The following is a 26,401-nucleotide window of genomic DNA, read 5'->3' as shown; positions in this document are numbered from 1 at the left end:
TGCAGCAGGAGCTCAGACATTATCAGATACTGGAGAATTCAGGTAGCAGAGAGATTTGTCCAGATGCCATCATTCAAGGATAATACTTTTTTTTAGCACATCACTCACAAAGTTCCAGTTCTGACACCAGGTCCTATTAGCACTGTGCATTCAAAACAACTTTTACTTCCTGTGTTTATAGTACCTCATTGCTCCTGATTTTTTTCCTCCAATGATTTTTTTCCTCCAACCCCTTAGATAACTTCTGAGATGTCCTTCTGCTGGCCTATGTTTTGGGGGGAGTGTTATTTTACTTTCCAGGAGTGACGCAGAGACTTTTCTGTCACCCTGTGAAAGTCACAAAAATCCTAACTCTTCAAAATGTGCTAGATAGATGGAACAACTGCTCAGATATCTCTCTTGACATTTCTGGAGGGACTCGGCTTCTACTAGAAATAGTGCAAGCACATTGATCTCTTTACACACCTGCCAGCTTTGTGTCTCAGGGCAGCTCTTTCCTGTCATGGTATTTACCACCCACTTGGGCCCATCATTCTCACTAATCGCAGGGCAGTCTCCTTCATCCTCTCCTCTCTTCCTACATTCTTTTACCAATCCAGCTGCTTGGGTTTCCAGGAAGAAACCTTATCCTCATTGTGAGTCATAGATAAGAATTAGAAAAGAGGATCATTTAGAAGACTAAATTGAATGGTGTAAAAATAATCCAAATATTTTAATATTCTGTTTGAAAAACATTTTCAGCTGGAAGACTTATGATCTTTTATCTACAAAATGCATGAGAAATAAATATTCAGAACTGTGATAAATGTGCAATGGAAAACAATGAGTTGAAGTATCCTATGATATATCAAAATACAGTGGCAAGAAGTGGAAAAGGTGTGTTGGTGTGGAAAATTCTAAATTAATATTTTAGTAAGTATTCCTTGTCTGCCACCTTCTCAGTTCACTGTGTAATACTTTAATATCCTCATGAATTCTCTGTGCTATAAATCCTGGGTTCTGCATCAGGGAGTGGTAGGTATGATCAACAGTTTCTCATTATAAATTGTGATGTGCTCTATTGATCTACATTCCAACAGGATACTTACCTCTGACTTTAATTTAATATTAACTAAGGTCCTTAATATTAACTAGTCCTCAAAAAAAGAAGGAAAAAAAAAAAGCCAATGCCTTCTTCGCCTGAGAGAACTAACTGAGCGTAGTCACTGTCATCAGTATAAGTAAATGTCAAATTAATTATCTCCCTAAAAAGTAATAAAACATAGTTTCCAAACATCAAAAGTATTCAATTTTATATTGACAGAATTAACAAACATCTTCTGTGTTTATCAAGTGATTCAGCAGTTCTTTGTTTTAACAGTGATGGAAAGATACACCCTAACATCACAGAAATTCTGTGTTTCCCCTGTTGGCTTTCTATGATTTCAAGGATAAAACTCATTTCAGATCAAAAATTACAACAATAGATGATGGAAAAAACTGAGTGATTTTTCTGCATGTCTGAAGGGCATCCACCATCTCATCCTGTTGCTGTTTGTGGATTTCATTTTTCCTGTGCAAAATAAATGAACTCTTGGCTGGTGATCAGGATTGCTACCTTTTCCTGGTTTCTGTTCAAAATCCTTTTACTCTTCCAGATTTGGAGTCCATGCTAAAATTTGCATGAGACATTTACAAGTACTAGAAAAGCAATAAAGAACATGGGGAGGGGCTGTTGGAGCAGGATGGCAAAGATGGGATGGGGATACATGGGAGGCTGGACTGCAGCTGTCAGAGAGGTAGGAGACAACTATCCCTCTCAGTCCAGTTGAATACTCTGCAGGAATCAGAGATAATTGCTGTTAGAAATACCTTCATCTCAGAAGGAGACCAAAGTGGTCTGGAAAAAGAAATAGTCTCGCAGAAGAAGTTGGGAAAAGTATTCTAGGAATCATAGGAGATCTTCCTCTCCTTGCTTGATTGTCAAATTTTTGAATTGAATTCTCATGTAAACTGAGGAGAAGTTAAACTAAATCATTAAGCAGTGAAAAAAAACCACCATGCTATTTCTTTGTAATACCTAGCAATGAAATTGAGGCACATCATTCAAACCTGTTGGCATGTCCATCTAAAATCATGTCATTTAATCTTTGAGAAGTCAATACATATTTACTTTTATTTTTTAAGAGGACTAAATCATGGAATTTGCATTACCATTCAGTTGGGATCTCAAGATATGGTCTTATTGGTACTGTTGCAGCAAGAAGAAAACTCTCTTTAACCAGACTAAGAACATCGTTGTGTTATTTTTTTAGGAAAGCTGATCAGAGAGCAGTGAAGCAGAGGAATTCATATTTGATTGCACACATCCTTTTCCCAAAAGATTTCCCATCCCTTATTCAACCTCTATTGGGAGTTCCTCAGAGAAGTTGTGGATGCCCCCTCCCTGGAAGTGTTCAAGGTCAGGTTGGATGGGGTTTTGAGTAACCTGGTCTTGTGGGAGGTGTCCCTGCCCATGGCAAGGGGTTTGGAAATAGATGATCTTTAAGGTTCCTTCCAACCCAAGCTAATTTGATTCTATGAAATATAGGGCTTCTCTTTTTGGAGGAAGTTCTAAACTACTACTTGCTCTTAATTAGCTGAAGTGCGGTAAAGAAAAAGAAAAATAAATCGAGTTCCTTTTCTATTTGCAGTGCCCTCATTCAAGGAGAAAAATAGCCAATAGCCAAAACAATGAAGTTCATCTTCATTGCTGATTCAGAGGGGTGGCTTGACACTGGTCACAGGCTGAAAAGATCCTTGGGCACAGAGGCTTCCTTATCCTCCAGCCAAAGGCAGGAAGCTCAGATTACCATGCAAGTGGCTGAGGATAAGCAGGCAGTTTTATTAATCTTAAATGTTCAGATCTTGTGAAGCCCCAGATTATGCTGTAAAAACACACACTGTGAATGGACTGACACTAGAATTTCACATGTTCAAAACTCAGGGGAGGGACTGCACAATACAGCTTAATTTTAGGAATTTAATTCAGGGGTAGTTAAGATGGATGCTCAGGGAAAGTATGCCCTTTTCAAAACCCCAACCCTTGCCTCTTATAGTCTCAAAAGTCATTTAAGTGTTGGGAAAATAGTTAATTTTAAATATTTGGACTGAACAATATTGAAGGCTGTTCCACTGAAGATGACATAGGCCACCTGTGATGACCAAGTTGTCAGATCAGAAAAGTGCTTGGGGTAGTAGCAGTGACCTTGCACCCTTGTTTGTAGTGCTGTTTTTATCTCAGCAAATGGTTCAGAAAATGCCAAGGCTGCAAGGACAACCAAGGCTCAAGTAGAAAGTTGAAGGGACCCCCAAGGCAGCTGAAGCACAGGAGTGAATTAGGGTGTAGTGTGCTCTGCAGCAGGCAGCAGCAGTCTTTCCATGTCCATAGAACTGGTGCACTAATTAACCCATTTTAAACAGCTCTAAAATAAACCAGACCACAGTCATGTTGAAAAAAAAGAATAAAATAATAAGGCTGTGTCTGAAACCTGAATGCAATCCAATTTCTTTAAAGGTTGCCTGGTACGGATATCACGAGAAACAGCTCTGCAGCAGCAGAGATTGATTCCACTTCCCTTCTTTTGCCAAGGAATAACCTTAACAAAACTCTGAAATTGATGGTAATTCACTAGTTTCAAAGGGCAGATGAAATAAATCTTTAATAAAGAGGTTTGCCCCAAGAAGGAACTGCCAGTTTAAAGAGCTTAGAGCTCCAAGTTGTCCGCCTGTGTGTTCTCTGTAATTTAATACTGGAGGATCTTGGCTAACTTCATTAAGAGGATGACAGTGAAATTGAGATAAATCATCCCATGGTGGGGGAGGAACCAGTACAGAGAAAATTATAACCAAGAGGACAAGTAGGTTATAATACCACACAGATAACTGACATCCACATTAATGTTAAAATTGGTTTCATCAACACAAACTATATATTTTACATCAGAGCCCAGGCTATTGTGAAATTAAACACATTGTATGTTTCACATAAATGCACCTGTAATTGCTGGACATTTCTTGGGTTTAGTTCATTATTATTTTCATCCAAATCCTTAAGAGTGATTTTTTTGGGTTTTTTTTTTTTTTTTTTTTTTAGTAACTTCTCACTTAAAAATTGACTGTATGTTTTGATTTTTACATCTTCACCAACTAATATCTCAGAAATATCTTTACTAACTGTGTAACTCAAATAACCTCAGAGTTTTTACTTCTAGTGCTAGCTTGTGGTAAATTTTGGAAAAAAAATATCTTTCAGTCCTAGAAAGGATTCCATCCTCTACCATCCTTTAATAGTCATGCTGAACATTTACTAAAACTTCACACATGGCTCACAGTGGCCAGAAAAAAAAGACAATGATAAGAAAGGTAGCCATACTGCACAGAGCTTTTGTTCTGTCTTGTAACATCAACTGGTGGATTATTTTTTTCCCTGCAGGTAATATCAACAATTTGTATAAAGATTTTTCTGCAGAATGATGAGTCACAGTTTTTACTAAACACATTCAGCATAAATGTTTTGATAACATTTTTTCCTGCATTTTGACAAGAATTTCACTGAATAACATTCATTTCTTCTAACTTAGCAAGAAGTGAAATTCAGAAACTTCATTTCAGGCTTTGTATTAGCATCATTTTAACACCAGCTTTCTGTGACACCTCTCTTCTTTCTGTCTATTCCTTTTCAGAGTCAGAGTACTGGATGCTTAGGCTGAGGTCTCTCTTTCTGCTCTAAGCTTCTCACCTCTTTTCTTAAACCATACATGAACACTGAGAATGACAGTGAGATGTGTCCCATCTCATCCCTGGAAGTGTTCAAGGCCAGGTTGGATGGGGCTTTAAGAAACCTGGTCTTGTGGGAGGTGTCCCTAGCCATGGCAGGGGAGTGGGAACTAGGTAATATTTAAGGTCCATTCCAACCCAAATCATTCTGTGATTCTATGATTCTATTCTCAGTAATTTCCAAGTGCACCATCCAGTGCCATGTTTCACATGGCAGGTGTCCATCACCCTACATTACAAACTACAGCACCAGCTTCAGCTTATGAAGGAGTTAAATTGGTACAGCTAAGGAGTACAGACACCAAAATAAGTTCTCTGCTATTCCTTGATCTCTTCTACTTCTGGACTCTGGGACTGTAAATATATTATTTTCCTGAAATAAAGTTCATACTTCAGCATAACATACTGTAGTGTAAGAATGAATGTAACTGAAAAGCCTTGGCTGGAAAAGGAAACATCTTTTTAATAGTTTTATGCCATTTGCATTGAGTTAGAATACATTTCCTTAGTACAGGGCACAGGAAAATATTCTTCCTCTAATTGACTGATTTAAAGGGGTTCTGCTCTGTATCAGAAAAAGGGAACAGTACAGACCTGTAGCAGCAGGCAACCTGATTTTGAAGTAAGAACACTAAACATTAACAACTGCAATAACTTACCTTACTCTTCATCTGCTTTACAAAGACTTAAACAATGTCTTACTTACAATCTAAACTGCAGAGCAGAAAATCACTACAGATGTGATTGATTCCTGGCTGATGCATGCTGTATATACAGACAGGGCAGTCACAGGGGCTGCACATCCACTCACCTGCTACCACCATCTGTGAGAGATTAAAATGAGCCTAAAGCTCAGAGATACTTGGTAGAAAGGCTTTTTCCTGAAAATGTCACTCAGAATCAAGTCTGCCCCTTTATTTTTCCCATGATGCTTCATCTCCACACAGGGAAGGGGTGTCATGGCATGAGACCCTTCTGTCAGCTTTGTTGCATGGGTCAACAGACAGAAAGCTGCCAGGAGGCAAAACCCCAGGCAGTTAATGAGAGCATGCAAACCTCCCTTTCTTAGGAACTCAGGCAAAGAAAAGTCCACCACTGACCTCAGACATTCACACAAATGGGGAACTCAAGTTCAGCTGAGCTCATTGTGCATTGTTGCATATGGCTTGTTGCCAAGATGTGGTCTGCAATTTGTATAATGCATAAGCAGCAGCAGCATCTTTGAAGGTGGTGTTAGAAGTGTAACTGGGTGAAATCCAGGCTCCTTTCAAGATGGTGAGAAACCAGCTAGGAACTTCTAGGATCTTGGACTTATTAACTGCAACCAGGTTCAGAAATAAAAGCAAGCCTGACTAAGATTTTCACAGCACCTAGGAAAATATTTCTACACCTCCTTCAAAATATTTATTTATTTACATAGCTCTTTCATCACCATCTTCATCATCATCATAATTTAAAAATAGATATACTGCAGATTACATAATGGCAATGTCCTACAGCTAGTGCTCCACTGGTACTGTTCTTACAGGCCTGCCAGGTGCTGTTCTTACAGAGACATCATGTGCCTTTAGCACAAATAAAACATAAGCCTGTACAACTTCTAAACCTCAGCTGTGGCCTTGCAGCTTTTTTTCTTGATTTGCTCTGCTAGGTAAGGAGTGATGCATAATGTCTAACTTGGCAGGCTGCCTTTCTGCAGAGGGGCAGGTAGGGCTAGTTTGGGAAAATAGATAATTTATAACTGCTGTTTATCCCACTTGCTAGAAAAGAATGTCTCCCAGTCACTGATTTATCTCTAGAAGGTGCTACTGGAAGTATAAGTAAAGCCAGAAGCTGCTCACATGAGGTTTTAGGACCACTGTGGATAACAGGAAGATCATCAGAAAATGATTCCTAAACATAAAGGAAAAGCGTTTGTTTAAAGTAGAGCCTATTGAATATTCATGTGGTATTCCTGCTCTAGCACACTCCAGAAAACACCCTTGGACAAATGATTTCTGAACAGATCAATGTCCCAAACACAAAGTGCAGCTGCCCTCTCATCCTTTGATTTCCTTCAGCAGCAGCTAGAACAGTGAGGGACCAGCCCTCAGGGCCTGTTTAGGACCTGGTGTCAAAACACCAGACACCATTGTAGCCCTCGAAAAAAAAAAAAAAAACCTCATGTTCATTCCAAAGGACTGTCTGACACCTATGGAAATAATGGTGGAGACAAATACCTGCACGTGGAGAAAACAACAGAGATAACAGCCTATGGACATTCCTCCTATGGTCTGCATATGGAGATGATAGAGATACATATGGAGAAGCGGAGGGGGGCATAGATCCACTCCAGTTGTTCATATGTTATATCCATATGTCTCAACCATGCTTACTTATTGCTGTGAAATGACTGTTCAAGGGAAACAGTCCTGGAAAAGGAGCTGTGATGGTGGGCTTTGGAAGCTTCACCAACACCGGTACTCCCCCATATGCCAGATCAATGCCGGATCCAAAACTGGTGATTTTCTGTTATTTCTCTCTGACTTTTCTTCTCCTATTCTCTCTCTCTTTTCTTTCCTAAAATCAAAGTAAGACAACCTACCTGGATTTTCCTCGTGTTATGCAGTTTGAACATACATGTATGTTCAAACATGTACTTTTATAAGCAAAATGCCAGCTTTTATGGCTGTGTAGCCTGAGCATATGTAATAATCAAAGTATCAGTATTCCTTATATAGTTCTAATTAAAGCTAATGTTAAAATAAGACCTTGAATGTTGTTCCACCTTAATCTGAACAAAGGGTATCTGATGGGTTGAGCATTTCCTTGGTCTGTAACACTTTAATCACTCTCCCTGGAAAGGCCAGACCTGAGACAAGAATGGATCTATTCACACCAAGGCCTGCCCCTCTCTGAGAAGGAGTTTAAGAAGCAAGAGAGCCCAATCTTAATCTCCTGTGGTTTCCCAATCTAGGTTGTGACACAAGTTTTCTTTGTTACCAGGTAAGTTAGTGGTTTTCCATTAATAAAAAAGGCCTTTTTTAAAAAAAGACAAAGCGTAGTATCAACCTGTCTCTCTCACAAATACAAGAAAAACCCTACTCAGCAAACCAGAAGCAATCAGGAGTAGTGTGCAAGATTTTTGTCATAATATTGCTCTATGAGAACAACACTAACAGCCTGACATGTATCCATTGTGGGCTTCATGTCTTGTACTCTCACAGGCTTTCTGCTATCGTGCACAGGCATTAGGTTTCATCTATCAGAAAGCATTCACCACAAAATTACTGGGTTTTGGGGTGCTTTTTGTTTGTTTTTAAATGCATAAAGAACACATAAAGCAGGCAAGATAGGCTGAGCAGTGAGGATCTTCTCTGGGCTGGGCAAGTTTCTGTTGGTAAATAAATGATTTCCCTATATGATAATGCTGCTTCTTTTCACACCCACCCACCTACACCCCCCCCCCCCCCAAAAAAAAAAAAAAAGTTCTCTGCAAAAAACACACCATAAGTTATTTATGTTACAAGAGATAAAGATCTACAGGAAAAATCTGTAGGCTAGTTTCTTTCTCAGATCAGCCCTGTAGCTCTAGCATCATTTCAGGGGTTTCGACTGATATTTTCAAGGGTCTCCAGTGTCCACTTTCTGTACTGGCGGTCTGGTGGAGTCTGCCTATACTTTGATAAGGAAGAGGCTCAGAAGATGCTAGGGTCCCCAGAGCCAGTAACTTCAGCTGTTGTTATATTGCTGCATGTCAGAAAGACTGGGGAGGGAGTAGGGGTTTTATCTAATGTCAGGGCAAAATCATGGCTTGTTCAGGTCCCTTTATACCACCTGTTGTTCTCTTTGTGTCTGTACTGTTGGAGTTTCAGTCCAAGGTGGAAGCCAAATGACATCAAGAAAAAAAAAAGGAGGAGTTTTCTATCTCCCATAGGTATCTGCAAACATGCACTGTTTCCTTAGGCTGATACATTGGTCCTCCATAGACATATTGTAAGAAATTGGGATTCGTTGTCCTTCTGCAGAGCATTTGGCATATCCGTGAATGATAGCACATTTATAGACACCAACAACATGAAAGTTAATAAATGGAAAGATTTTTTGCTTCTTAGATATTGGCACTTGGGTCAAATGAAAGGATCAAAAAATAATAAGGGCAATTACCAGCAAAATTCATTTGCTACCTGCTGTTGAGCCTCAGCAGTGAACACAGTCATCTATGTGCTCTAATGAAATGTGACAGGCATTTAGGGACCACAGCCTGACATTTCCTGACAGCATCACCATCTGCACACTGAAAGCTGCTGGTATCCAGACATCATAATCTGCTAAGGACTGTTTATTATTGTGCTTCCAAAGCACAGGTCACGCAGATCCTGGAGTTATATGTTCATGTTTGGTATGCAGTCCCCTTACCCTAGCTAAGATCTTAATTTTCAGCCTCTCAGTGAGCTCCCTATTTGGATATTTAATTTTCCAAATAATCAAGCCAATAGCCTAAGATGTAGATTTTTGTAAGGGAAAAAAAAATCCTTCTAGTTTGCCAGCAGACAAAATAGATGTTAACCTAATTCTTACCAGGGCAGATGGAGTTATATAATCTGATTTCTAAGTCAGGGATTTTTCAGGGAAGATTTAGTATATATATATGATATCCAGCAGTTTTTCCAGCTTCAAAATCACAATGCAGCAGTAGTTACTACAATCCTACTTCTACACACAATGTAGGTAGAGGGAAAACTGTTTAAATGAAATAATAACGTGTTTTCACATTAAAAATGGAGAAAAATATTGCCTCAGATGTGTGGAACACAGAGACTAAAACTGGGACTCCAGGGCTGATCCAATGTTTTTTTCTTAAGCATTTTGCTCAGGGCAAGGAAAAACGTGACCTTCAGAGACAACAGCACATATTAATTGGGGTGAAAAAGGGCAGGCAGAAAAATCCAAACAAATAAACAGTGGAGGTTAACTCTGTCCTGCACATTTCAGTGTTTCCTTGCATTATAAGGAAGCGGAGAGAAGGCTAAAGGCACAAGTCAAGTTACAGAGCAGATGTGACAATTCAGCCTTGAAGGAAAGTTATTTCTGAAGTCAGGTACCCTGAAGAATGGTCTTGACTTCCAAACTTGTTTGCTTGAGTACTGTTTGCTTTCCTGCTTTGCAGTGAACATGGGCACCCAAGGGCTTCTTTTTGTTGTTGTTTTCAGTTAAATAAAAACAAACCAAGCATCAACACAACCCCACACAAGGAGGGACTTGTTTAGCTGCTCCATCTGGTGGAGGAATCAGCCTGGTCAGACAGAAGCCCTGGTGTCTTCTCTAAAGTTTCACTTCTTGAAGCCTGGTTTGGGATATACCATCCTCATCCACCCAGCTCCTCTGAGCAGTCATGAAGAAGCTGCCACTTGACTCAGACACTGAGCTTTGAAGTCAGCTTTAGCAAACAGAAGGAAGAGCTTGTGTAGCTCCTAAACTGAAACAGAGCTCTTGGCTTGGTAGCATCCCAGTAGCTCAAGTGCTGAAGGAACACAAATTTTCAGCCTCATGTCCTTTCCCACTGTTACCAGAGGGAAGCACGACAAGGGGCCAGCTCTTTGACACTTGAGGACAATGCAAGGATGCACTGGATCCTTGCACCTCTAGTATCTCAGGTGTCTCTGTTTCATGGATCTTCATTTGATTAATTTCTGGAGGTGAATACATTAAATTAAAGAAACATGAGGTCAAGAGAAGAGCCACAAAAGCAGCTCAGCAATGGGAGGGGAGTTTTTCCAAACAGTGCAGCTTCTGCTGCTCTCAGCACATTTCAGTGATCTGAATGGAAGATGACAACGAGACTGCCTCCTCCTGCCTATAAATCTAGGAAGTCTAATGCTCAATAAAATATAGCGGATGTATAAAATATCTCTAATTATGGGAAATAGGATAGGAGGAGTTACAAGATCTGACAACATGTTTTACTTAAGGTTGCTGGACAGCATATATACAGACTCCTTCAGCTAGTGGAATACCAAGCAAACAATATAGATCCTCAGCACTCTAGATACTCAGATCTGAAAGTCTCTTCTTCTGAAATAGTGGGGGAAAAAAAGCAAATCAGGTATGTGGTCTCTAGGAAATCTAAAGCCAGCTGGGCCTGGTAAACTGTCACAAGTCAGAACAAAGGAAGAGTTTTTTGCCTTGAAAGGAAATATTAAAGATCACTGCTTTCTGGGTAATCCCTCAGCAAGAGGCAAGAAAGCACTGGCTAATATAGTTGTCCTCCTTGGAAATAAGCACAGAGGGCTGTGGGAAAGGGTCAGTATCCCACCAGTGAGGCAAAGATTTATTTTATTCACTCTCCCTGTTCTGGAAGCAGATGGCTTTCATGGTTCATCTGAGGATTTCAAGAAGGACATGTCTCATGTGACAGAGATGAGGGAAAGCAGCATTAGGAGAAGGTGTGTTTACTAACCAAATATGCAGTGGTGCATCTACTATAGCAACTGGAGACAGGGACTTAATCTTCTGGGATGCATATTCACACATGAATGCATGTTTGCAAAGAACAGCAGCTATTCACTCCCTAGGGCAGTACCAAATGTGTCCCCCTGCCAAAGGACAAAATTCAAAGTCTTCTGTTGACACAAGGAGGTAGCAGTTAAGTCTTCAGAATGATGCAGTAATTTTCATCTTCCATCTCATGTAACAGTGCAAGCAATTGCAGTCTTCACTAGCTGGTGTTTTGAAATGGGTTCAAATCTGAAAGCACACATAGAACATCTTTATTTAAGCTACCAAGAATGCTTTACTTCAATAAATCAGCTTAGCTGGGTTCAATTTCCAGTTTGCATAAGAGAATTTTCTCTATTTCTGTAAAAGTTCTACACTGAACTACTGTCACATCACATGTGAGTGATTCATGATGATGTGGTCTGTTTGGCCTCCTGCTGTCTGCAACTGAGGTGGAAAACCCCCACACACACAAACCACCACCACAACAACAAAAAACCCCAAACATTTTCTTTAGAATGTTATTTGTTGTTGCTACTCACCCTTAGTGAAATAAAAGACAAAAGCCACAACACAATGGAACGTGTAAGTCCACAGGGTCGCTAATCAAACTCAACCTAAACATGAATTATTTTTGGCTTAGTGTTAAAGCTAGCAAGCTCTTTCAACAAAACCCAAGTAACAAGTCACTGGAGGAAAAGTTATTAAAAAAGAAAAGCTGCTTATGTTAATTAAACAAAGGAAATATGCCTGGCAAAACAAAACAGCTTAGACACAAATGCTTCTAAAATAGGTATCTATTTCTTGGTGTTCCCATAACACTAAAACACAGCTAGCATGTGGGCTTATCCATTCAGTCTTAAGGACTAAAAAAATTGTTGGTCACATCAACTGAACCTGGTAGTGATACAATGTTTTTTAAAAACAAAAGCCCATGTGCATCCACCAGGTTTTGTGTATGGAGCTCTGGAATTAAAAAAGAGACCTTACTTTTGCTCGTTTTGAAAGGCAGGATACAGTGCAAATTGAAAAACTGTTAGGCCTCAGGTAATCCTTTGTCCTGGAAAACCCAAAGTAGGGGAAAAGATTCTGCGAGAACTTAGTTTGATGAAGCACTAAAACCAACAAGAAAAATCATCCATTAGAAAGCAGGCTCTGTCAGTACCACTGCTCACTCCTTACTCAGTATCAGGTGGGAAAGACATTATCAACAGCTCAATTTTTAGCCTCAGTCCCACAGATTCTAACAAGTTGATCCCTGTGTTGCAGGAACTGGCTGAGGAGAGGCTTTTGTTAATTTCTTCTCAGACCTGAGAGGGTGGCCCAGAGACTTAGAGTGAATTCCACATTCTTTCAAAAATTTATGCTTCTTCCTCTTACACTTTTCCCTAAGTTAAACTTTTTCAGAAAAAACATCAGTAATGGCATATTAGCCTCTGTATTTTACATTAGTACACATTTAAAGAACAAATGCAGCAGATTTCACTGTAGTCGTTCTGATAGTTACATAGCTGTTTTTTTATGTACTTATCATTGTAGACATATTCTGAGATACTTTTAAAAGGTCACAAAAAACCCAAACAGATATGACATGAATAAAGACCAAGATTTTTAGGTACATTGTTTGTTATTCTTCTCTATATTATCACAGAATGCTTTCGTTTTTTTGCAATGCTAAAATTAGGATGGCTGTTTCCAAGTCACGGGGGTTTGGTTTTGGTGGTTTTCTAAAATTATTTTTAATTTTTATTTTAGAGTAGGGATTTCCTGTGTAACTGCACGGAAACAACACCTTTGTGAGCGGTGGTATTCAGGAACCTCTTAGAACATCCTACTGTAGACACATGAATTTCCATGTAGGTGTTGCTGCCTGATAACACTACAAAGAACAGCACAAGTAAGGTAACAACATTACACTAATCAACCAGAAGAAAAACATGGCAAGGACAATGCAGGATAGCCAGACACACAATTCTTCATTAAAGGACTTGTGATAAATGTACTTTCACACATTTGTGCAGCCTTCTTACCACTGATAAGTGAAAAGTGGCAAGAGAATTTTAACTACACAGATACACTGGTTTGATTCTCCTGTACTATTAGGAACTGAAGTACTGTGCTGAACTACACATTCTATACTACAAAGCTCATGAGCACGTTGCTTGTTTCATTGCTTGTCTAGTGAATCTGAAAAATTCTTCCCTTCTTTAGACAAGAAAAACCAGAGACATATATCGAGAGTTTCTTTGAGAGTTTCTTTATTGTCAATCAGACCTTTATCACATCTGTAACAATAGCTATAGGCTGTATTTTCTTCAGAAAATATAAACTGTCAGTGAAGAGACCAAAAATACCCGCTTTCACCATGTAGTAAGCATATAGAAAGGGTAAACTTTACCTCAGGGTAAAGTTTTCTTCCATGCAGTTCTTTCACATGCAGTACAGATCTCAGTTAGGTATCCTGGATGTAATGGTGTGCAGAACACCCTTTGTCCATAGGAGATACTAAATGCGTGCCTTAGTTTAGGGGTATGTACTGTGGGTAGGAGACATATTATTTGGCTCTCAGGGAAAACTACATTATTTAAGCAACAGTATTTGTTTTTTGTCAATAGGAGACTGTAGAAAACTTCCTCTAGGCTCTGTGAGGCTTCCTACTATTTTTATCTTTCCAAGTTATTAGACTTTTGACAGCACTGCAAATGATGGGCATGGTTTAATGACTAAGCAGTAGTGTGTCTAAAAGGGCTAGGACAGTAAAGAAACATTGTAGAAGAGCCCAAAGAAAGGGGTAGAAAAAGTACAAATCAGTGGCAAAAGACTGGATTCACTGGCTTTTGAAATTCCTTTTTTTCTAACATGATAATTTAAAAGAAATTGGACATAAAAACAAGTTTCCAAACAATACTAAGCTCAATAGAATAATTACTGGGAACTTAAAAAATAAAGACATATTGCAATTTTCTTGGAAGAAAAAGCATCTAAGAAAGAATAATCCCAAAGAAATAGGGGATTTGCTCTCCTACAGGTCTCCTTCCTACAGTACTGTAGGTGAGTCCATGGCAAAAACTGTTTTGCACCACAGAATCTCTCCAGTAGGCTTGCTCTCCCTCATTCCCTAAACTTGCCTGGTCATCAGCCACAAAATTGAATCTTTACTCATGATCACTTTACCTAGGCCTTCACAAAGCAAACAAATAAGGAGTGGTTAGAAAAGAGCTACCTCCCAAACAAAGGTCAAGAGATGAAAAAGCCAGTGGCAAAAAAATTACTGTTAGGAAAAACAAGCACATGCCTCAAGACCTGAATACTTCCACCTTTCAAATGTTTGCTTGGCTTAAAAAATTCACCCAGCATCTATAGAAGTGAACCAGCCGTGTACTTGCAATTCAAGTCAGTTTGCATTGTTATGGGATTTAGAACAACTTTAATCATGTTGAATTCTCCTTTGCATTTAAGTGGAACAAGATTGAGCTAAACCGTTAGCTGGCATGATTCAGAGCTGTTAAATTTAAAAAATAATAAATGGAACCAAGCAGATTTCAAAGGCTTAACATTACAGTATGTGGATATTCATGACTAAGCCTCTGGCCATAGGAAAGAATCCTGAGGTTGTTTAACACAAGCAGTAGGACACAGTAAGTAATGGCCAATTACTTAAACCAAAAAGTCTCTTTGAGAATCATCAAACTGAGTAGAAAAGCAACTATGAAAGTTTGTCTCTTTCCAGATCTTGTGCATCTGCTCCTCTATATTTCTAGGTGTATTACTACAAGAATTCAGTTGAAGCAGAGCTACAAGCCTTTTCTAAAATTAAATATACTGTTATTAATTTCAGATGTATAATAGTGCAATCATAATTACAGTAGAGAGCATAAAAGTGAAAGCTATATTTATTTAATTTGTTTTTATATATACCTCATGAATTTAGTCAGCTATACAGAGCAGTAAAAGGATAAGTTCTGTATTACTGCTTAAAACAGTGCTATTTAAGGTGAATCTATGTAAAGAATACCTAAAGTCCCTAAATGCCCAGTAGGTGAGAAACATATACCACAATAGAATTCAGACACAGTATATTTCCATCCTTCAAGATATAAATAAATTGAAATACTTTTTTTTTTAAGCCATTCCAGTCTTCACTTTCTGTAATGAATCCCCAGCAAAATTGTACAACTGAAGGAAAAGCTGGCAAACTCCATATCAGCACATCAATTCCTCATCCCTCAGTATCAAAAAAACTAAAATAGTTGAGGCACAAGTGATTATTATGCAGAAGTATAGAAGTATTTCAGATAAGTAGACTAAGACTTCAGTGCTTCGTTTAAAAAAAAGACATAGATCACAGGTCTATGATCACAGTCATAAATCACAGTTACTGCAGTCTTACTGGATGGCTTTTTTTTTTTTTTTTTTCCAAGATGGAAACCAAAATCAGTTCACAGAACTTATCGAATCCACTTTATACTGCCATTTCATGTAGTACATGCTTAATAAAAGGTAAAGAACAAACTCATGCTTCAAGGCAGCCTGAACACATTCTGCTACACTCAACACTCAACTACTTTTTTGGTGAACACAGCTCCACGAGCCCAGTAACTCAGAGAAGAGCCCATCCAGCTGAAGTGACATAAACACTGCACGCGGAACGTACATGGAAGTGCAGTGACAACAAGCTTCTGAAAATAAGTCCATACCTTAAGAAGTTGTGCTTGAAACTACTTTTATAGCTATGGTTATTGTTTCTGTTAAGAGGCACTGCAAAAACACGGAGTTAGTCACCTAATGCACTTAACATCTCTCAGCTGAGGACTATTGCAGCTTTACCCTATGCCTAGGTGTGATTATACTTTGGTTTGCTTTACAACAGTAACATTGCACTAGCAACACAGCTGATACTAAAGAGAAGGCTGAAAACACTGCAGACTGAAGAACTGCTAAATCCAGTCGGCTCCTTTACTTTTTCTCGTGCTTCTTGGTTAGTTTTCCTCTTTCCAGCTGGAGGCTCATACCACTGTTTGTCCTCTTCTCCTTTTGCTGGCTCTCCTGGGAAACTTGCTGCACTGCTCGGAGGATGGCTGTCTGCACAATCTGCTTGCTGGCGTTCTGCAGCTTAACTTCGTCTTGCTCCGTCCCTGGCTTCTCACCTGCCAGAACCAAATGAGAAAGAAAGGGAACTAAGCATTTAGGGCTGCCTGAGGGATGGAAGAAAAAAACAAACAAACAAACAAAACAAAACAAAACAAAACCAAAAAGGAGGAAATAAAACCCCACAAAGTGCTCGGGAACTGTTTATTACATAGGAAATCTGCTAAGGCAGAAGATGGTGAAATAGGGTGAAAAGAGCCTCTGGTTGCCCAGTTCTATAGATATGAAAGAAAGGGGAGTCATATAGCTCAGTTACCCAGTTCCCAGCCTAGGGGATGACTGATGCTTAGTCTGTGTCAAAGAAATGACCCATAATCACTTTTTGAAAGGATTTTAAAAATATATTAATTTCTGCCATGTTCATATCATACATGTTGTGGCTATAGGTAAAATACGAGCATAAAAGTGAGTAATTCTGAAATTTTTTTAGCTTTTTAAAATAAAAAACACCTGTGCTGCTGTATTGAGATAATAAAGTTTGCCTACAATTAAGAGGTTAAACCCATGGAAACATAGAAACATGTTATAAGCTGGAAAAGCTTACTGAATGGAATCAGTTAATTGTTGGCAGATTCAACTTCCCTGATTGAGTTTGTTCCACTCCTCAGCACTTGAAACAGTGTTTTTGGATGAAATCCAGTGTTCCTTAACAGTAGAGTACAGATATTCTGTTACCCAATACAAAGTCACTTTGCATTACACAATGAATGAGTCTTGCTGGGCTGAAAAGGATCAGTCAGCTCAGCTGATCTTTAGAAGATAATATAATAACAAAAGCATGGGTAAACATGAAAATTAAAACATAAATAAAAATTAGCATGTTGAGTATGAGATTATATGAAATGCAAAAAAATTGGCAACCCCTAAAGATATAAAAACCCCACGATTTTTTATTACACATACACTGTCATTAACAATGTTGCTGTTGAAAATCCATCCATTTTCTTTGTTTAGGGGTGCTTCATTTATTTGGTTCTAGCTACTTAATCTACAAAATCTAAGCTTTAAATATTTTTACATTAGGAATGTCATGAATAGCAAAAACAAGCTGAAGAACAGAGAAGTTTTCCAGTGAAATTTTGCCAAAGTTTTTCAGTTGTTTATAATGGAGCAAAGCTACTCAGAGATAAGTGAGACCAAATTACCTCTGCCCAGCTCTAACTCATTACATGCTTCTTTTATTTGCTGGGGAAAAAAACAAAGCACAGAGATCCCAAAATTTCTGGACTACTTCTGCCTTGCCCCTGATGGCTTAGGTGCGTGCAGAAAGGAAAAGGAAAAAAAAATCTCAAACAAACTATTAACAATTTTACATCTGTGTAACACAGGGTGATAGTAACCCAGGTAACAACGGCTAATTGGTTTTTGACAGAAAGAGTCCAAGATGTTGGCCTTGGGGGATGGGGTCAATGAGTTCACTGGCAGAAGCTCATGCTGACCATTTAAATTAGAAAGCAACAGTTAAAATAACAGCCTGCAGATCATTATGTGTCAGAGCTGAACTGATAGCCAGGATCCAGACACATGAAGCAGTCAGACATGAACATCTAGTTCCCTTAGTTCTGTGGTGTCCATCTGGACATGATTCTGGCTCGAGGTGACCCTGCTTGGGCAGAAGTTGGACAAGATGAACTCCAGAGATCCTTTTCAACCTTAAGCATTCTTGTGATTCTAGCTGGTGAGGCTGTCTTAAACCTCAATTTTTCCACTTCTTGAAGGAGTAAACAGCAGTTACAGAGGAGTTTCCCCAGTACAACCTTTCAGTTACTGATTTCAGGGTAAGCAGTTAGCAGAAAGATGTTTTCTGAGAAGCTCATTTCTTTACTGAGATACTAAACCTACTCTGGACAAGAAGCAAGGGATTGACAAAGGAAAGGAGAGATGACTTATACAAGGACCACAAAGGGCTGAGCTGGAACATATCTATCAAACTGCTCCATCTCACTGAATACAGACTGCTAAGGACATAAACAAATGCAGAAATTTGAGTGCCTATAGAATTAATCAAGCATTTTAGGAACTGCATATTTTCAGTAAGGTAAAGCAGAGATATCACTCCTGTTGTCTAAGCATTTGGTATTCAGCCAATCAAAATAAGAGTTACTAGGGTGATAAGAAATAATTAATTTCTATCTTATCTTTGGTTTTTTTTCAATACTTAAAGAATAGCTAGTTTAATAAAATTCCATGATAAAGATGGCCTGAAGCATTTGCTCAGAAAAACTTGCAGGTCTGCAGGAAAAACATTCTGCCTATTAATTATCCCTTGTCTAATGGCTACTTCTTTTCCTTCTGGTGTCAGAATATTTTTTCTACTTATTCTGTATTTAAATGCTTACCTGACTTATACAGGAACTCAGTACCCTAATTCTGTAAGGTTAAAAATCCAGGTTATGTGATATTTAGTACTAAAATGCAAGGTACTATTTTATCATCAAGGCATGACAATGTCCCTTTAGCATGTTTTGATCACCTCATCTTTCACCTGGAAAGTTTTATGCCAAATAACATAGCAGATCAAAAGTAATTTGCAAATTCCAGCCTGGTTCAGCAATCCAAAAATATAATTTGGGAGATTCATAAACCTCTAAGTCTTGGATTGACTTCAGAAATCAGTCATATATTCCACTTTCAACTAAAAGTGGTGTCGTATATCATTACCTCTAAATTCCTTTGACTCACTTGAAGATGTTCTCCATGAAGGAAAAAGCATCAACAGTTTGGAAAAAGAATAAAATCATCTGAAGTAGATTCCAACTATTCATTTGAATTATTAGAACTAATATTAGTTTAAGTCCAAGGACATTTTGTGTGCGAGATCTTACATTCTCTGTGATGCTTCTGAATTATGGAATATATCTATTAAAGTATATATAGAAAATTCTAGGTACAGAGACAGACTAAAAAAAAAAAAAAAAAAAAAATAAAAAATGACCCTTTCTCATTTATACACTTCACTTTGTTCAAAACATCCTGTCTAGCCTGCAATCAAAGCTATCTCTTGCATTTTCTGTTTATATCCCATGTCTTTTCCCCTTCAGCTTGGTACACAAGTTAAATTTAATATGCCTTACCAACACTCCTGCTAACAGCCTTACTTACAAGTAAGCAAGGTTGCAATGATGAGACTTGGCTCCCATGCATCCATTCTGGACCTATGGCCTATATTCATGGGGAAAAAAGTTCCAGAATATGATTTAAATTGCGTTTGTAACCTGTAGATCTATCAAAAAATTGAAGAACTTTGCAAGTTTGTAACAACATAATGTACATGTAGATGTTGTAGCAATTAACAGCAAGAATATTTGCACCAATATTTCACAGGAAATGAAATTCAGTTCTTCAGCCTCTCCTTGGCATTCAGCAGTGACAGATCTCTGCAGCTTTCTGCCCACAGCCTGGAAGTTCCAGGCAACTATTTTTTAACTTGTGGATTGAAACGGTTAAAAAGTTTCCTCCTTTGATTTTCTTTTTAGGCTGATGCTAGGGTTTAAAATATGCACAGCATCCATTATCAGGAAATGTTGATGAATCATGTTAATTACATCCAGAATGAATGAACACGGCAGCCAGCCAGGGCTGAAGGCTTTCCAACACATGTGTACAAGCCCAACTTTATTCATGAGTGTCACTAAGCTATTTAGAGGATTAGAGAACAGCTTTGTCTCAGTGTCAGTAATGATGCCAGTTCAGAGACCTCATGAAAAGGTCCTAGAATGAAGCTGTAAATTTAATCTTAAAAAATTAAATAAGAGATGTATTCTTAAATGTATTAAGAGTTCATTCTGCCCAGTTCTGTTTCACATGCTCTAAAACGAAGCCTTGTGAGGTCCTAAGCTGTCAATGCTTAGTTGCCCTGATTCCTGGAGGAAGAAAGGAAGACACTACAGAAATCAGTATCAGAAACACTGGAAGTGCTTCTGTGCAGGATCATTGTATTTTTCCAGTTCTCTGATCTGTGGTGTATAGGGGACTTTAACACTCACTTTTATTAGAAAAGCTAAGGCTCAGTTCAGTTACATTTTCTGCCCTAACCTCACCCCTGTAGCCTGTCAAAAGCCAGCAAAAGAGTGAAAATAGCCTGCTAGATTTAATATGTGTTTTGATTTACACTAAATTGTTCAGAGTCTGATTTCAGAAATTGTCTAGTTAAACCTCAGCTGACACAGTCCTTCCTTATTAAAAAAAAAAATCCCCAAATTTTCACATGCAGAAAACAGTACAGAAAAACTTTCCTGCTTATTTTAATATGAAGCAAAGCCTGAAAGCTGCACATAGGGCTACTAGTAACTGAGGCTGAGATTTTACATATACATGTATGTGTGCTTGTGTATATATATATATATACACACACACACAAAATCACAAGAAAAAGTGAATCAAAGATATGAATTAAAAGCACCCCTTGAAGGAGTGAAAAACATGGTTTTTTTCATAGGTATAGTCTTGACAGAACCCTGTTTGCAACAGGATGCCATGACATGCCCTTTTGGAGCTAATTCTCTTAACTTACCACAGATATATTTTCCCTTCTATTAAAAAAACCTACTCGAAGAATAAATGCAATGTCAACCTTCTAGTATTTAACAGAATTAGTAGTGGATATGCATCCCTTCCATACAGACAAGTAGTGAATGGTGAGCAAAGTAAGAAAATAGTGTCATTATATCAAATATGCACACTACAAGGTGAAACAAATGCAAGTAATCCACAGGAGATTATATTTGCCCTACTGTTAAAGAAATATCTGACTAGAATATGGTGCGATTTACCTCTTCAGGCAGAAAATTTCAGATTTTCTTGAAGAAGGAAGACAGCATCTTCTGATAACATGACTACAGGCACTTGTCACTTGCAGGGTCAGATGATGGCAGCACAGAGCTCACCTGCCTTCATTTCCCTACCAAGGCATTCTAAAGAAACCTGAAGCATTTTAAGGCTGTTGAGGTCAGTTTTCATTTCTGCTAACATCAGTGAAGATTCTGCTCCAGTTGCAGTCTCTTAAAGAACAATAAATCTTGTTCTGTAGGAGCTTAAAACTATTAGTGAAAGAACACACTACAAATGGCTAACCACTACTCTGATAATTTCAGAAACCTTATAAAGAAATCTTTAATACATTGCTTGCAAAGAATTTTTTGCTCAACTTATTACTTGCAAACCTAATACCGTGAACTGTGTCCTTACTAAAGTCCTTAATAGACAAGATTGAAGGCAAAGGAATAAATCTGCCTTTCACTGTATTTTACAGTTAGTGCATTTAACTTCCATTTTCAGGATAAAGCTTACAAGTCTGGAATCAAATTATTTATGTCTACAACAAGTACAACGAAGTGATTCATCTAGAAGAATAACAATTTGGAGGGAAAAACTTTAGAGGTCAGTGTAATTCACTCCTGTGCATTCACCATTTGACGTTCCTGCTCAGTACATGGAACCCACACACAGGGTCAGTGAGGATATTAATAATGACTGCATGATTTATTACTACCATCCCCTAACTATGAACAACTCCTTTAATTTAGGCCACTAGGAAGACAGGATTCTATTCACTGCTAAACTAGGTAGGATTCAGCCCAGTGAAAAGCAAGTGAAAGGTGCCAGCCTCATATTTTTTAAACCTTCAGTTTTCTTAAAAGTAATTTTAAAAAGCAAATTCTGTGCCAGGTTTTAACACTATATTGATTCATATTTTAAAGAAATACTTCATGTAGGACTGTTAACTGCTTTTTAAGCTTGCTAATTTCATCACATTTCTAAGTATCTATTAAGAAACTTTTCCTTTCACCTCACTAATGAGATCTGCTAGTGGAGTTTCACAGCAGGGGAACCAGTGTGTCACTGGGGAGAGATCAGCACATGAAACAATTTTTCCTCAGCAAAAAAAAAAAAAAAAAAAAAAGACATTTCTTCCTATATGATTTCTTTCTAGCAAGTAGCAAACACTTTGAAGCATCATTGAGAGCTTTTAGAGGCAAATACACTCCGTCAGGCACTTTTGGAAGGGCAACTGTCCTGGATACTCATACTAGCCTTAACAAACTCTGGAGAGGAAAATCATTCTATCAGACTGCATGAAGTCTGCAAAATAGTCTTGCCTGGAACCTCCAAATTATGTCCATGACACAGTCTTTGTCAGCACTATGGTCATAAGAAAGAATTCTACACTATGTACTACTCCATCTTATACTGGGGGAGGAGGAGAGGGTGGTATGGCAGAACTTATGGTATTAGCAGAATATAGCACAGCAATTCACGAGTACAAGGACTGTGCCCTGCCTTACCACAACTGTTCTCATGAGTGAGAATCACTTCCTATCTGGGAGTGTAAGAGTACTACACTCAGCACAGACACTGGAGATATCCCACAACAGGTTATCTTTAGAAACGTGAAGTTATTGGCAGCATTTTTTTTTCATTCATTAACAGGTTCCTCCACAACTGTAACTGCAGCAGTAGTGGACCAAGGGTTGGACTTGATCTCTGAGGTCCCTTCCAACCCAGCCAATTCTATGATTTGATGATTCTATGATAATGTCTAATGATCTGTGCATTACACACAGCTCTCTCTACAACTCCATAGCTGACAAAAAAAAAAAAAAAAAAAAAAAGAAAAGGGCTACCAAGAAATTTCATGTCTTCACATCCCACAGCATAACGGGTTTGTTGCTTTCCCAGCTTTTCCACTAGAGAAGATCAGGACTATTCAGACAAGTAAGCACATCTGTTTCAGTGTGCAGCTGCTATGTCTTCAATTGCAGTTTAATGAGATTCCTAAAATGTTTGGTACAGGATGTGCTTCTGATCTTCAGTGTCATTATGCAAGTCTGCTATACTGCTCCTAGCTTAAAAATGTTAAGAACAGCTGTGCTGATAAAAAACTAGTTGAAAAGCTATTGGTGGTGCTGTTGTAAGAAAAAGGTGCTGAGCACTGAATATTCTGATTTCCCTAATGTCTATCTTTAAACTTTGTGCTCCCACATCTTTTTCTTAATTTTTCCTTTTTTTTTTTTTTTAACATAAAAATATTAATAAAAATGAGTTCTACTTCTTCCCTCCTTCTTTTGGGATTGCAGGGTCATAGTAAAGACTGTGTGGTCCTAGTTATCACGAAAATGTCAAGTAAGAAGGAATTCTTCAAATTACACTGAAAAATAACACGGTAAAACTGAAAGTTTAAATCATACTACTCGAAGTAGATACAAGCTTAAAGGATGGTAGCATTCAGACACTGAAACAGGCTGCCAATGTAAATGTTGCAATCTTTCTTGAATGAAAACTGATTCCTTTCTAAAATATATTACTTCACTAAAAATACAAATTCTTGTACATACAAATACAGCTCTGTACCATACCAGCTGGAGGAAAGTGTGATATCCTGCAATGATGAGCCTGTAATCTGGCAATTTTTTACAGTCTTAAGTTATAGTATAAAATTCTCAAACTATACATAACCAACTTAAATTCTAATCTAGTAAGGGTCACTTAGTAAACCATTATGTAGCTCAAATGCCCTTAGCAGGTTCCTAACTTTAGTCCCAAGGCAATTTTAAAAATGCAGGACATCTTTTGCTATACTGTACATACACAAAAAAGGCAAAGGTCTAAACCGTAAGTGTTCGAGTGACTCACATAGCACATAACATCAGAAAAAAAAATTCTTGGAGCATGAAAGCCAGCTTTGTATTTCACTTGTTCTTTCAAATTACAAGTAAACAATATTATTTTAAATTTTATTTTACCTTTCCACTTGGAAAAGCTTTAGGGCTAAAAATAAACATGAAATATGCCTACAGTCATTGTTGGGAAAGGTAACTGAAAGCAATTGCAAAAAGGTAGTATGACATTGATTACTAACATTTAAAATTATTGTGAAAACTTATGGGTGCATTTAAAATGAAATAAGATTACTATTGATCAGAAAGACTGACATTGGAAGTGATAGCTCCTCTATAAATGAATGATGTGGTAAAAGAAGAAAGTTTGATGTATTCTGCAGTTTTTGCTGATGTTTTAGAACAAACAAATGTTTTAATAACTTCATTCCTTACGGGGACAGATATTTAATCTGCAGAATTATATATAGGTATTGATCTTCTATAAGCTAATTTTGGAGTTATTTTTATTTTATTTATTTTTTATATCTGGAATCCACTATCTTCTGAAATTCCCTAAGAAAATCTGCCAATTAAAAAAATGATGACTTCTCTGTTTTTTTGTCCTAATCTAAAACTTAAAAATATCCTGCTGCTCTACTGCATTCCCATGAATCCTCACATCTGACAATTGGTAACACTTTTTTTTGCCTACTTCTCAGGCTACCTAAAGAAGTGCAGTTCAGAAAAAGTTAAAGTAAACTTTGCAATGTGTACTTGGTCCACATATCCATTCCATGGATCATCCCCTATTGTAAGGGTAACATGTCGTGTGGGAATTCCCCAAGTAAAAGAAACTCCCAGACATCTCAGAATTCACATTGCATTTCCTATACACAAAGTCATCATCAGTCAAGCAGCACAACAAAGTGGTTCCTTGGTTAGATTAAACTAAGGAAGAAAAAATGTATTTTTTTTCTCAGTTCCTTTTTCTGAAACACTCAAAGTTAATTATAGCTGGATATGAAGAAAGATCACATGAATAGTTTTTTTCATACTTGTAAATACAAACTTACTCTCTAGAAGGAACAAAGAAGTCCAATTTTTAGCAGAAAATACTGACCTTTTGGTAACAATTTTGACCTATCTAGCACAGTAATATCTAGGCTTTTAATATCCAGTTTATTTGTTTGTCTTGGGGGGATGGTGTGGTGGTGTTTGCTTTGTGGGTCTTCTTTTGGTGGGAGGTGGTGGGATTTTCTACATAGCAGCTGATTGTAAGATTCAGGGGGAAAAGCCAAAGATTTAAAAAAAAAAAAAAATGTATCTAATTCAGTCAACAGTCGGTTTGTTTCACCTTTTAGAAAGTATATTTAAACCTGGTAAGTTTCTTCTACTTAACTGTTTATAACGACAGCATGTTTATTCAGTGCTCTGCAGTAATGTATCCACTACCATGAGAAAGAAAGAATTCATATGCAAAATCTTATCTTTGTCTTCAAGCAAACAAGTTCTATTATTTTTTTCTGTGAGTTTCCTTTAGATTCTTGCTATTTTCTTTTTTCCACCCCTCTCCTAGAGAGCTTTTTCTCATTCTGAGCCTAACCATTTAAAGTTAGACAATTTTTTTTCTTCCTTTGCTCCCTCCCCAAATAAATGAAACAGAAAATAAGGTCATTCATCACAGTTAGATAAAATCAGAAAGTTCATTCAGCAAATAAAACGATTTCTTAGTAGACATATAGAATTCCTATGCTATCTAGTCTTAAGCACAATGAAGATTCTAAAGATGTACAAAATCCTGATTTTTATTTTATTTTTAATATCTGGAGAAAATATTTTATTTTTAATATCCAGGGCAAGGCTGATTTGCAATGATGAAATAAAAAATGCAATCTACTCAGACTTGCTCTGTCTGAATACACGAGATTGGCAAGCCCCTCTAATTGCTTTATCATATCTTCTACAAATTCCTACTTAGTCACCTTGTGTGTATTGTGACAACATTCACAAGGAAACCATAAGAATTTCTTTGTGTAAAGGCAAAATGAAGAAGAATTGTACAGGGGATTTTTTTTTTAGTTACTTTTTATGGATTAGAGTTGTGAAAAGAACAATTAATCTAGTTATTAATGAGATCTCGGGTTTGTTCACTGTCATTCTTTGACTAAAAACCCCATCTTTCTTTTATTTCAGAGGTAATCTCTTCATGCACTATTCCAGTCCCATGATGCACTTCCAAATTACAGTTAATAGTAGCAGACTGTCAGATAAAAGGAGTTCAGAAGAGAGCCACTAATTCCAAAGGGTGTACTACAAAAACCAATGGCTAGTTCTATTCAGATAAATAACTTGGTCTCACTTTCAGAACTATCTGTACAGGA

General features: G+C 37.7%; 1 protein-coding gene across 2 annotated transcripts in view; it reads right to left on the bottom strand.

Moving 5' to 3' along the window:
* Positions 1-13,515: 13,515 nt before the first annotated feature.
* Positions 13,516-26,401, bottom strand: part of AKAIN1 (A-kinase anchor inhibitor 1) — a 25,677-nt gene continuing 12,791 nt past the window's right edge. For both annotated transcript variants that reach the window (XM_071737227.1, XM_071737226.1), the window contains exon 4: positions 13,516-16,421. In XM_071737227.1, coding sequence (XP_071593328.1) covers positions 16,231-16,421 — 191 coding nt within the window. In that variant the 3' untranslated portion in view covers positions 13,516-16,230. The remainder of the gene's footprint in view (positions 16,422-26,401) is intronic.

This window comes from Heliangelus exortis, chromosome 2, assembly GCF_036169615.1.
Source record: "Heliangelus exortis chromosome 2, bHelExo1.hap1, whole genome shotgun sequence".
In the NCBI taxonomy this organism is placed as follows: domain Eukaryota; kingdom Metazoa; phylum Chordata; class Aves; order Apodiformes; family Trochilidae; genus Heliangelus; species Heliangelus exortis.
This window is presented reverse-complemented; position numbering and strand designations above follow the sequence as displayed.